Source organism: Nerophis lumbriciformis, linkage group LG22 (genome assembly GCF_033978685.3).
Source record: "Nerophis lumbriciformis linkage group LG22, RoL_Nlum_v2.1, whole genome shotgun sequence".
In the NCBI taxonomy this organism is placed as follows: Eukaryota; Metazoa; Chordata; class Actinopteri; order Syngnathiformes; family Syngnathidae; genus Nerophis; species Nerophis lumbriciformis.
In genome coordinates this window covers 9,152,459-9,166,407 of record NC_084569.2, presented here as the reverse complement: position 1 = coordinate 9,166,407, position 13,949 = coordinate 9,152,459, and the positions used below count along the sequence as shown (strand labels likewise).

At 42.9% G+C, this 13,949-nt stretch overlaps 1 protein-coding gene across 1 annotated transcript in view; it reads right to left on the bottom strand.

The window, feature by feature from the left end:
* pitpnc1a (phosphatidylinositol transfer protein cytoplasmic 1a) overlaps window positions 1-13,949 on the bottom strand; it is a 176,252-nt gene that overhangs the window by 51,636 nt on the left and 110,667 nt on the right. The window contains exon 2 of the mRNA XM_061974311.2: window positions 13,092-13,240. Within this exon, the coding sequence (XP_061830295.1) occupies window positions 13,092-13,240 (149 nt within the window). The remainder of the gene's footprint in view (window positions 1-13,091; window positions 13,241-13,949) is intronic.

Below are 13,949 nucleotides of genomic sequence, written 5' to 3'. Positions count from 1 at the left end.
AGTCCTTAAATAAAATAGTGAACATACTAGACAACTTGTCTTTTAGTAGTAAGTAAACAAACAAAGACTCCTAATTAGTCTGCTGACATATGCAGTAACATATTGTGTCATTTTCCATTCTATTATTTTGTCAAAATTATTAAGGACAAGTGGTAGAAAATGAATTATTCATCTACTTGTTCATTTACTGTTAATATCTGCTTACTTTCTCTTTCTATCTACACTTCTGTTAAAATGTAATAATCACTTATTCTTCTGTTGTTTGATACTTTACATTAGTTTTGGATGATACCACAAATTTAGGTATCAATCCGATATCAAGTAGTTACAGGATCATACATTGGTCATATTCAAAGTCCTCATGTGTCCAGGGACATATTTAGTTTATAAATATAATATACATTTTAAAAAAACGAAAGAAGATGTTGTGATGCCAAAAAATATCAACATAATCATAGTACTGTCAGGTTCAAACACTGATGACATCTATTAAACAAGACAAGAAGCAAGGAATTAAACAGAGACATAATTAAATTTGGCTCAGTGAGGAGAAACGCGTACATCTGTACCCTTGCAGTGTCACTACGCTCTGCCGAAGGATTGTACGCCTCCTCTTTTATTTGGACTTTCCCTGATTACATGGCAACAGCTGTTTCTAAGGAACGGGGGTCGTAAACAGCCATGGCCTTTGATTACAAAACAGTTCAAAGAAAAGGTCGGTTCAAAGAAAAGGTCGTAAAAGAGTTCAAAGAAGAGGTGCCTGGAACTTGGGCAGATCCTGCTTTCTCTCCGCTTTGTAGTTCTTGGGTCAAGACAAAATCTCTCTGTATATTACAATAGAAGAAAGAAACAGAACACCTTCATGTTGCTTCCCAACCTACACAGTGGAGTTTTACAAGCCTTCTTCTTAGGTAGGTTCAAAGACAGCTTTTGTCTTCTCGCCGGGAACTCATGGCAACACAAAGTTTTGTGATAACTTAGATCCAATTATTCGACTAGATACGCTCTTGTACTTGTGGATGTCAGGTGTAGATCCACCAATGGCGTTTGTTTACATTGTGACGCCGGTGAGCTACGGTGTGTAGTGAAGCATGTTTAGCTATTCCTCGTCCTGCAGGGATGATACTTGTAAGAAACTTACTTTATTTGTCGCCATGGAGGCGAGGATTAGTGATTTAGAAGTAGCTAAAACACTGCCGACGGCGGATGGACGTTAGCCGCTAGCTAGTGTTGCGTTTGGACCAGTTGTTCCTCCCAGGGAATTCAAGTTGCTGGTCACTCCCAAGCTCTTTTATGACAGTAAAGCCGAGTAGAAGAACCACCAGAGACAGAATAGATATTTAGTAATTTTATTTCCAAAGCCTTTGGAAATAAACTTGAGACCAAATCCCGTACAGAATCGGTCTGATCTAAAATATGGAAACCTTCTCTTCTATAAAGTGTCTCTCGCTCCCACCCTCGTTGTCTCTCTTTCCAGCCCAAACACATGCCCATTGTCCTCCTCAGCTGGGCACAGGAACAGATAAGGAAAAGGAGTATCTGTCCTCCTTACATTCCTAAAGTCAAGGTTAGCACACAGTACTTGCAGACAACCAAAAGACCACAATTTGAAGAACACTAGCTGTTTTGTAATATGACTATGAAAATAAAGAAGTAACACTTAAATACGGATATATGTAAATATCTGCCTCCGACACTAGCTAGCCATGTTTTAAAGCACCTCTTCCGGTGGGCTTTTCAGTGTTATAACTTCACCTTTATCGTTAATTTTTCAGCCAAAACGCGTCCGTTCTCCCTTTTCTGTCTACACAATGTGTCTGCTTGTAAGTACTCCGTGATTGTGCGCTGCCGAACATGCTCCTCTGCTCGTAAAACCAGCAATGACACAACGTGACGATGACGGGGGGATGGTGGACCGTTTCTTTTCAGAGGCGGTATAGTACCGAATATGATGAATAAGTATCGCAGTACTATATTAGTACCGGTATACCGTACAACCCTAGTTGCAGACACCTCAATGGGCATCCAAATAATATATGAACGCGTACTGTGAGAAGTAGAGACAGAAGACGATAGGACTTGATGAGACATGTTCAAGCCTCATGTTTTGAAAATGTAAAACTCTGCAGACAAATGAAATAAAACAGTTGATAGGGAACGGACGCTGAGAGGGACTGGCGCGCAAACCGCTTCATTATGGCGTTCGATCAGAAGCAAATCTGTGGAACCCAAATGAGCCCGAGTACACATTACTGCGGACTTAAAATGAACCAATCAGGCGGAAGTAGAGACACAATCAAGACTGGGCCTGAGCCACTTGGGCAATTCCTATTTTTCAAGTCATTCTATAATCTAGAGACTTTTTTTCCCAGGCATAGCAGACTGCTTATGGGCCATTATGCTGCTTTATTGTGCAGCAAATAAACTCTTTATACACACTTCATCGCATCGCTTAACAAATGCAATTATTCCCTGCAACTTACATCAAGTCGTGTTTAATGCATTTTGACAGTCAGCAGCTTGATGAGTCGTGGTCAAAAGTGTACATACACTTGTAAAGAACATAATGTCATGGCTGTCTTGAGTTTCTAATAATTTCTATACCTCCTATTTTTTTGTGATAGAGTGATTGGAGCACATACTTGTTGGTCACAAAAAACATTCATGAAATTTTGGTTATTTTATGAATTTATTATGGGTCTACTGAAAATGTTGGGTCAAAAGTATACATACAGCAATGTTAATATTTGCTTACATGTCCCTTGGCAAGTTTCTGACATCACATGGACAAAAATAAGACCTTCTGGAGGAAAGTTCTGTGGTCAGATGAAACAAAAATTGAGCTGTTTGGCCACAATAGACTGTGTGCTTCTGTCAGCATTCTACATTACTTACAACAGGGGTGCTCATTACGTCGATCGCGAGCTACCGGTCGATCTCGGAGGATGTGTCAGTCGATCACCAGCCAGGCATTAAAAAATTAGTCCTAAAAATGAGCGATCATAAATCTTCACTATGACGTCACTTTCGTCACTTGATTGACATTCACGGCACCCGAGGGTCTTCTGAGATGACGCTGGCTGCTGCCAGCTCATTAAAATTACCGACTGGAAGGCGAGAAACACTTTATTTCAACAGACTCTGGCGCCGTACCTGTCGTCAAAACTCCAAAGACCGACTGCACAGTTGCACAGTTGCGCTAACAAAATAAGAGTCTCAGAAAGCTGGCGTGCACAAGCTAGCAAGCTACGGAGTTTGCCGACAATGTATTTCTTGTAAAGTGTATACAAAGGAGTACGGAAGCTGGACAAATAAGATGCCAAAAACCAACCACTTTCATGTGGTATTGGACAGAAAGGAGGACTTTTTTTCTCCTCCATTCGAAAATGCGGACGTTATCATCACCACTGTCTGATTCCAATCAATGCAAGTCATCAGAATCAGGTAATACACCAACTTATATTCTTGTCTTCATGAAAGAAAGAAATCTATATGTGTTATTTAACTTATTAACAATATTAACTATATGTGTTAAACATGCTTGTATTATCTTTAAACACCTTTAAGTTGTTAACAATATTAACTATATGTGTTAAACATGCTTGCATTATCTTTAAACACCTTTAACTTGTTAACAATATTAACTATATGTGTTAAACATGCTTGTATTATCATTAAACACCTTTAACTTGTTAACAATATTAACTATATGTATTAAACATGCTTGTATTATCATTAAACACCTTTAACTTGTTAACAATATTAACTATACGTATTAAACATACTTGTATTATCATTAAACCCCTTTCATTTTTTAACAATATTAACTATATGTGTTAAACATGCTTGCATTATCTTTGAACACCTTTAACTTGTTAACAAAAAACATATATTTCATAAATAAGTAAATATAAATTATATATATGAATGAGGTAGATCCCCACGACTTGATCAATTGAAAAGTAGCTCGCCTGCAGAAAAAGTGTGAGCACCCCTGACTTACAAGAATGTTATTTGCACATTTTTTCCACCGGGGAGAGCATTCACTTAGCACTGGAATAAGGCACAGATAGCTTCTTGTAAGTACGGATACTAGTAAGTGTCAATTTTTGTTTCATCTGACATCACATGGACAAAGACAAGACCTTTTGGAAGAAACTCCTGTGGTTAGATCAGTGGTTCTTAACCTTGTTGGAGGTACCGAACCCCACCAGTTTCATATGCGCATTCACCGAACCCTTCTTTAGTGAAAAATACAATGTTTTTTTCCCCGTTTTTTTTTCAAATTCAAGACAAAGTTATGTTTTTTTACTGGTGCACAAAATGAACCATGCATTAAAGTTAAAAAGTTAAAGTTAAAGTACCAATGATTGTCACACACACACTAGGTGTGGCGAAATTATTCTCTGCATTTGACCCATCACCCTTGATCACCCCCTGGGAGGTGAGGGGAGCAGTGGGCAGCAGCGGTGGCCGCGCCCGGGAATCATTTTGTGGTGATTTAACCCCCAATTGCAACCCTTGATGCTGAGTGCCAAGCAGGGAGGTAATGGGTCCCATTTTTATAGTCTTTGGTATGACTCGGCCGGGGTTTGAACTCACAACCTACCGATCTCAGGGCGGACACTCTAACCACTAGGCCACTAGGCCATCACCTTGTTCAAAGAACAACACAAACACAGTGCATGAACTCACAACAAATTACACACCTGCAAATCAGATGGAAAAATAGAGAGAAAATTGTTTGGGGGTATTCATAATACGCCGATAGGGATACGTTTTTTGCACGATGAGTTGGGTGTGTCTTGACCTCAGCGGCGGAGGTTCCGCCTAACCCCTGAGGCCGACTCAAAGAACCCCTAGGGTTCGATCGAACCCAGGTTAAGAACCACTGGGTTAGATGAAACAACAATTGAGCTGTTTGGCCACAATACTCAGCAATAGGGATGTCCCGATCCGATATTTGGATCGGATCGGCCGCCTATATTTGCCAATAAATACGTATCGCAAGGCATGGGAAAATGCCGATCCAGATCCAGTTTTAAAAAAAACTCCGGTCCGTGTTTTCCAACGCACCTATTTAAATAATACATTCCACTTTTCTGCTGCTCCCTAATTTCCATTCCGCATTTTCCAGCACACCTTCAACACATCCACAGGTCTGTGGATTCTCACGCAGTTGCTTTTAGCTGCTGGCATTACACGACAGGCTCTTCTCACTCTTTCCTGTGTCTCCCTCTCACAGACAGCAAGCGCACCTTCTTACACACGTCACATACTGTCACGTCATACGTCACGTACGTATACGCCCTCCCCAAGCAGGTAGCAGCATGGCTAACGTTAGCTGTGATGCTAGCGCAGCCGTGCGAGCAACGCTCCCTCTAAGGTGCGCGTCTGTGCAATTGCGCACGGCAAATCTATGCCACGCACAAAATCAAATAAAAAAATAAGCGCATAACAATTTTCGACACACGGACACGACAGAGAAAACAGTTTTCGTCATCATTGTTCAAATATTGTAACGTCTGTCGAGACGCTTATCTCCATTCGGTGCCACACGTCCACACCATCAAAATGCCGAGGCAAACATTTCCAGATCAACACCGTATGAAAAAAATAGTGATTTTTTTTAGTTGTGATTTCTTTCTCTGCATGAAAGTTTAAAAGTAGCATATATTAATGCAGTATGAAGAAGAATATTTTAATGTAGACACATAGAATCATCATACTGCTGTGATTATATGCATCAAGTGTTCATTCAAGGCTAAGGCAAAATATCCACATATATATGGTGTATCGTGACATGGCCTTAAAATATCGCAATATTAAAAAAAGGCCATATCGCCCAGCCCTAGTTCAATGATGCCATTTCTGTTTTGTCATATATAATTTGGTCTATTTTGTGTTTATTCTTGAATAAACAGGTCAGTTTCTTGTTACCAACCATTGTGTATTATTCAAACTCCCCTAATTCAGCTGGCTAGTTGTTATCAAGAGTACTAAAACCCTTTTCAACATGATTCTGACAACTAAGTAGGCTAAATAACTTTAAACTTTAATACATGCTCGGTATCGGATCGGAAGTGCAAAAACCTGGATCGGGACATCCCTACTCAGCAATATGTTTGGAAGAGAAAAGGTGAGGCCTTTAATCCCAGGAACACCATGCCTACCGTCAAGCATGGTGGTGGTAGTATTATGCTCTGGGCCTGTTTTGCTGGCAATGGAACTGGTGCTTTACAGAGAGTAAATAGGACAATGAAAAAGGAGGATTACCTCCAAATTCTTCAGGACAACCTAAAATCATCAGCCCGGAGGTTGGGTCTTGGGCGCAGTTGGGTGTTCTAACAGGACAATGACCCCAAACACACCTCAAAAGTGGTATATGAATGGCTAAATCAGGCTAGAATTAAGGTTTTAGAATGGCCTTCCAAAAGTCCTGACTTAAACGTGTGGACAATGCTGAAGAAACAAGTCGATGTCAGAAAACCAACACATTTAGCTGAACAACAACAATTTTGTCGAGGAGTGGTCAAAAATTCAAGCAGAAGCTTGTGGATGGCTACCAAAAGTGCCTTATTGCAGTGAAACTTGCCAAAAAAAGGGATAATAAATTCATAAAAGAAGCAAACTTCATGAGTGTTTTTTGTGACCAACAAGTATGTGCTCCAATCACTCTTATCACAAAAAAATAATAGTTGTAGAAATGATTGGAAACTCAAGACAGCCATGACATTATGTTCTTTACAAGTGTATGTCCACTTTTGACCACGACTGTATGCACACTACATTTGTTTAAGATTGTTCAATTTCTTCTCCATTTGCAGAGTTCCACTTGTCCACAGCTCCACAGTTAGAATTGGTAAGAACAATTCAGTTAAGTGGAAAAAAAAATCAAAGAGGTGAACTGAATTCAATGAAAAGCACAACTCTGAAGTATTATGAATGGATTGTTTCTTTTAGAGGAGAAAACACTTGAGAACCCTCAACCTTTATGAAGCCTTGGGAGAGTGTTGGACTGGGTGACATTAGTACACCTCACCTCACTCATTCCTGGAACGTTATTAACAAGCTTTATGCAGCTCGCAAAGCTCATGATACCATGTACTCTTTGTAACTACCTCTGCTACAGCTGTTTATTTCAGTAAGACGGCTTATAGTTGTTGACATTTTGGAAGTGTCATGTCATCCCATTTCCAATGCCCAAATCCCCCATGACAGTTTAATTCTGCTGCAGGCTAATGTGGCCATAATCAAATGTGTGTCAATCCAAAATACATAGTTAGAATTTGTTCTCTTAGATCAGGGGTCGGCAACCTTTACCAGTCAAAAGAGCCATTTTGACCAGTTTCACAAATTATAGAAAACAATGGGAGCCGCAAAAACTTTTTAAATTTTAAATGAGATAACACTGCATACAAAGTTTTTTTTTGCTTTGTGCTATGTACAAATCAGGGGTCTCAGACACGCTGCCCACACCTTTATATGGAATTTTTAAGCTGGTGCGTCACGCGAGTTTTATATGAATAGCGCTTGTCAGCGTCATGCGTACCGTCATGGTACAGCATATAGCGGCCACTACAACCAGCGTGCCTGATCAGCCACATGTTGTATGGGGCTTCCACTCGCTCTCATAGGTGACAGCAAGGCATACTTACTCAACAACCACACAGGTTACACTGGCGGTATAAAAAAAACTTTAACACTCTTACTAATAATGCGCCACACTGTGAACCCACACCAAACAAGAATGACAAACACATTTCGGGAGAACATCTGCACCGTAACACAACATAAACACAACAGGACAAATACCCAGAATCCCATGCAGCCCTAACTTTTCCGGGATACATTATACACCCCTGCTACCAAACCCCGCCCACCTCAACCGACGTACAGAGAGAGGGGGGGGGGGGGGTTGATGTGTGAGGGAGCAGGCTTGGGGTAGGGGCGGGGTTTGGTGGTAGCAGGGGTGTATAATGTATCCCGGAAGAGTTAGGGCTGCATGGGATTCTGGGTGTTTGTTCTGTTGTGTTTATGTTGTGTTAAGGTGCAGATGTTCTCCCGAAGTGTTTGTCATTCTTGTTGGGTTTTGGTTCAAAGTGTGGCACATTATTAGTAAGAGTGTTAAAGTTGTTTTATATGGTCACCGTCAGTGTAACCTGTGTGGCTGTTGACCAAGTATGCATTGCTGTCACGTACGTGTGCAAGCAGAAGATGTATATTGTATAACAATTGTTAGGCTGACACGCTGTTAATACAGATTGTAGAGGGCGCCGAATGTTGTACCATCATAGCACGCCCTTATTATATCTGTAAGGGTGAAAATCGGTGAATATTGAGAGTTTTCTGCGAGAGGCACTGAAATCCGGAAGTCTCACGGGAAAATTGGGGGGTTCAGCAAGTAAGCTGCTGAGCCGCATCAGAGTGATCAAAGAGCCGCATGCGGCTCCGGAGCCGCAGGTTGCCGACCCCTGAGTACAGGACGCAAAACAGGTTTCTTTCTTTGGTACCGTATTTTCCGGACTATAAGGCGCACTTAAAATCCTTTTTTCCCACTCAAAACTCGACAGTGCGCCTTATAACCGGTGCACCTAATGCAGGGAATAAGTTTGGTTGAGCTTACTCACCTCAAAGCTATTTTATTTGGTACATGGTGTAATGATAAGTGTGACCAGTAGATGGCAGTCGAACATAAGAGATACGTGTAGACTGCACTATGATGGCAGTATGTCTCAAGTAAACAACACCAACATTTTAAATGTTCCATTGAAAATATAGAACATTACACACGGCGCTAAAAAATCTATCAAAATGTTTTAGTACGACTTTGGTAAGCTATGAAGCCTCACCGCTTGAACAATTGTCGGCGTATTAAACATAGGAGTATTAATATGGTGTGTGTATAAGGTAAGACATATTATATGGCGTATTGTTTCGCAATATTATGCAAAAGCAACTTTTCTTACCTTCTGGTACCTGCTGATCTGTATTTGGGATCTGCATAAGTCCTGAAAAAAATGCTTTTTCCTCTTGTTATGTGACATTCATCCACCGCTGTTGCCATTTCAAATATAAAGTAGTGTAAAGTTCTTACTTATATCCGTCAGTAAACTCGCCATGAAAGCGCTAAAACATACCGGTGTAGTGAGTGTATATTATTCACCCAAGGAACTTTAGTTATTAGAGAGTTCCGGTCGGACGGTTTTTCACGGGACACATTTCCTGTGTTGTTGTTTCCGGATGAGGAGATGCTGCTCCGTTATTGATTGAAGTAAAGTCTGAATGTCATTAAAACAGTTAGCGCCATCTTTTGACACTTCTTCCACTTCCACTTTGATGCAGTACCGCCTGAGGGATGGAAGGTCCGTAATATCATCGCTTACGTGCAGTGATTTCTCCAGATTCTCTGAACCTTTTGATGATATTACGGACCGTAGATGGTGAAATCCCTAAATTCCTTGCAATAGCTGGTTGAGAAATGTTGTTCCTAAACCGTTGGACAATTTGCTCACGCATTTGTTGACAAAGTGGTGACCCTCGCCCCATCCTTGTTTGTGAACGACTGAGCATTTCATGGAAGCTGCTTTTATACCCAATCATGGCACCCACCTGTTCCCAATTAGCCTGTTCACCTGTGGGATGTTCCAAATAAGTGTTTGATGAGCATTCCTCAACTTTCTCAGTCTTTTTTTTACCACTTGTGCCAGCTTTTTTGAAACATGTTGCAGGTATCAAATTCCAAATGAGCTAATATTTGCAAAAAATAACAAAGTTTTCCAGTTCGAACGTTAAGTATATTGTCTTTGCAGTCTATTCAATTGAATATAAGTTGAAAATGATTTGCAAATCATTGTATTCTGTTTTTATTTACCATTCACACAACCTGCTGCACTTTGGCGGAAGCTGGGGTACACCCTGGACAAGACGCCACCTCATCGCAGGGCCAACACAGATAGACAGACAACATTCACACTCACATTCACACACTAGGGCCAATTTAGTGTTGCCAATCAACCTATCCCCAGGTGCATGTCTTTGGAGGTGGGCGGAAGCCGAAGTACCCGGAGGGAACCCGCACATTCATGGGGGAGAACATGCAAACTCCACACAGAAAGACCTTGAACCCAGGACCTTCTTATTGTGAAACACACACACTAACCCCTGTTCCACCATGCTGCCCACCAAAGCATATCATAACATTTAAACCAGGCCATTGGATAGATGGTCCTGGGTATGACGTTAAACTACATCCAGGTATGAGATGGGAGGTTGTGTGTGGGGTTAGTGAGTCCCAACTAACGTCTATAAAATGCACACAAAGAACCGTTTGCACCTTCTCTTGTGACTGGTGGGCGGTCAGCGCCATAAAGCTGAGCGGGTCCCTGGGTAATTGGGGCGCGGACAACCAACAGGACAGACTAAGTTCAACAGCCCAGTAAGGCAATTAGTCTAGGAGAAGGATCTCTGATATAAAATACCCCTTCCAACCCGCACCAAGCCAGCGTGGAAGGTGTAGGCTAATAACCAGCATGAAAAGTACGCCAAGAAGACGGCCCCCAGTCCCCAGCAGTTCCAGAGGGAACAGTGCAGTGGCAGGGAGCAGCTAGAGATGGTTCACTATGGCAGAAACAGGCTGAGGCTTTCGTCCAGCAGTGGACTGACAACGGCTGATGATGATTGGATAGATGAAATTTTTCATTGTCTCACCTCAGAGACAATTCCGTTAGATGTGCCTGGTCGAAATGGCTGCAGAGTAGTTGGTGTTGAGCACTATTCGCCGAGAATACTCCTCTTCCTCCTTTCTTGTGGCATTTAATGGCCGTACATTCCACCAGTGAGGGTTGGACTCCGCCAAAGCTGCCCTTTGTCACCCATTCTGTTCATAACTTTTATGGACAGAATTTCTAGGCGCAGTCAAGGCGTTGAGGGGATCCGGTTTGGTGGCTGCAGAATTAGGTCTCTGCTTTTTGCAGATGATGTGGTCCTGATGGCTTCATCTGGCCAGGATCTTCAGCTCTCATTGGATCGGTTCGCAGCCGAGTGTGAAGCGACTGGGATGAGAATCAGAGCCTCCAAGTCCGAATCCATGGTTCTCGCCCGGAAAAGGGTGGAGTGCCATCTCCGGGTTGGGGAGGAAACCCTGCCCCAAGTGGAGGAGTTCAAGTACCTCAGAGTCTTGTTCACGAGTGAGGGAAGAGTGGATCGTGAGATCGACAGGCGGATCGGTGCGGCGTCTTCAGTAATGCGGACGCTGTATCGATCCGTTGTGGTGAAGAAGGAGCTGAGCCGAAAGGCAAAGCTCTCAATTTACTGGTCGATCTACGTTCCCATCCTCACCTATGGTCATGAGCTTTGGATTATGACCGAAAGGACAAGATCACGGGTACAAGCGGCCCAAATGAGTTTCCTCCGCCGGGTGGCGGGTCTCTCCCTTAGAGATAGGGTGAGCAGCTCTGTCATCCGGGGGGAGCTCAAAGTAAAGCCGCCGCTCCTCCACATGGAGAGGAGCCAGATGAGGTGGTTTGGGCATCTGGTCACCCGAACGCCTCACTAGAAAGGTGTTTCGGGCACGTCCGATTGGTAGAAGGCCACGGGGAAGACTCAGGACACGTTGGAAAGACTGTCTCCCGGCTGGCCTGGGAACGCCTCGAGATCCCCGGGGAAGAGCTGGACGAAGTGGCTGGGGAGAGGGAAGTCTGGGCTTCCCTGCTTAGGCTGCTGCCCCCGCGACCCGACCTCGGATAAGTGGAAGAAGATGGATGGATGGATGGATGGACATTCCATCGACTGTCTCTTTAGTTCACTGCTTTGCAAAACCGGCAGGTAGAGCAGCTCCACTTCCTCGTCGTCAGTGGAAAATTCACAAGGAAGGAAGGATCCATCCATCCATCGAAGGAAGGTCCATCCATCCATCGAAGGAAGGAAGGATCCATCCATCCATCCAAGGAAGGAAGGAAGGAAGGAAGGAAGGAAGGAAGGAAAAAGAAAGAAAGAAGTAAGGAAGGAAGGATCCATCCATCCATCAAGGAAGGAAGGAAGGAAGGAAGGAAGGAAGGAAGGAAGGAAGGAAGTATCCATCCATCCATTGAAGGAAGGAAGGATCCATCCATCCATCCATCCATGGAAGGAAGGAAGGATCATCCATCCATCCAAGGAAGGATCCATCCATCCATCCATCCATGGAAGGAAGGAAGGATCATCCATCCATCCAAGGAAGGATCCATCCATCCATCGAAGGAAGGAAGGATCCATCCATCCATCGAAGGAAGGAAGGATCCATCCATCCATCAAAGGAAGGAAGGATCCATCCATCCATCCAAGGAAGGAAGGAAAAAGAAAGAAAGAAGTAAGGAAGGAAGGATCCATCCATCCATGGAAGGAAGGAAGGAAGGATCCATCCATCCATCAAGGAAGGAAGGAAGGAAGGAAGGAAGGAAGGAAGGAAGGAAGGAAGGAAGGAAGGAAGGAAGGAAGGAAGTATCCATCCATCTATTGAAGGAAGGAAGGATCCATCCATCCATCCATCCATGGAAGGAAGGAAGGATCCATCCATCCATCCAAGGAAGGATCCATCCATCCAAGGAAGGAAGGAAGGAAGGAAGTATCCATCCATCGAAGGAAGGAAGGAAAAAGAAAGAAAAAGAAAGAAGTAAGGAAGGAAGGATCCATCCATCCATGGAAGGAAGGAAGGATCCATCCATCCATCCATCCATCAAGGAAGGAAGGAAGGAAGTATCCATCCATCCATTGAAGGAAGGAAGGATCCATCCATCCATCCATCCATGGAAGGAAGGAAGGATCCATCCATCCATCCATCCATCCAAGGAAGGATCCATCCATCCAAGGAAGGAAGGAAGGAAGTATCCATCCATCGAAGGAAGGAAGGAAGGAAAGAAGGAAGGAAGGAAGTATCCATCCATTCAAACTACAACACAGAAGTACCCGCGACTACAGAACAGATATTCCGCTCGAAGCACGTCGAAGTCTGTGAGCACCTTTAACCAGGATGTGAACAGACAAATCTGCCATGCAACACAACAGACTCTGAATTGTAGTGTGATATTGTGTAGCAAGTAGAGGATACTCACTTGTTTAGGTAGATCCGTTTCTCGGTGAACTGTCCCGCACCGTGCTCAGGGTCTTCATAGGGCTCATTCTGCACAACTTCCACCCCCTCCCCACGTTCGCTCTGCTCGTGGCTGTGCTTACTGATCATGTACAGCTGCCCGACCCGGTACTGAAAGATAGGACAAGAGACAAACAATCAGATGTACTTCATCTTAGATGAATCATTCAATTAGGAGGGTGAAAGTCATTCTGACATTGTGATAGCAGCAAAGCTCCTCATGTAGATTAGGCTCTTCGGAAAGAGTTGGCCAAATAATTAATGTGGGGCTCTATAGCAAGTAGAAAGTCAAGCACAATGACAAAACCCTCATTCTGAGTTAGTACCTGACAACATAACAATAGTAACCTACAGTCCTGGTCAAAAGTTTACATACACTTGTAAAGAACATAATGTCATGGCTGTCTTGAGTTTCCAATCATTTCTACAACTCTTATACTTTTTGTGATAGTGATTGGAGTACATACTTGTTGGTCACAAAAAAACATTCATGAAGTTTGCTTCTTTTATGAATTTATTATGGGTCTACTGAAAATGTTGGGTCAAAAGTATACATACAGCAATGTTAATATTTCCTTACATGTCCCTTGGCAAGTTTCACTGCAATAAGGCACTTTTGGTAGCCATCCACAAGCTTCTGCTTGAATTTTTGACCACTCCTCTTGACAAAATTGGTGCAGTTCAGCTAAATGTGTTGGTTTTCTGACATGGACTTGTTTCTTCAGCATTGTCCACACGTATACGTCTTGTTTCTTCAGCATTGTCCACACGTTTAAGTCATGACTTTGGGAAGGCCATTCTAAAACCTTCATTCTAGCCT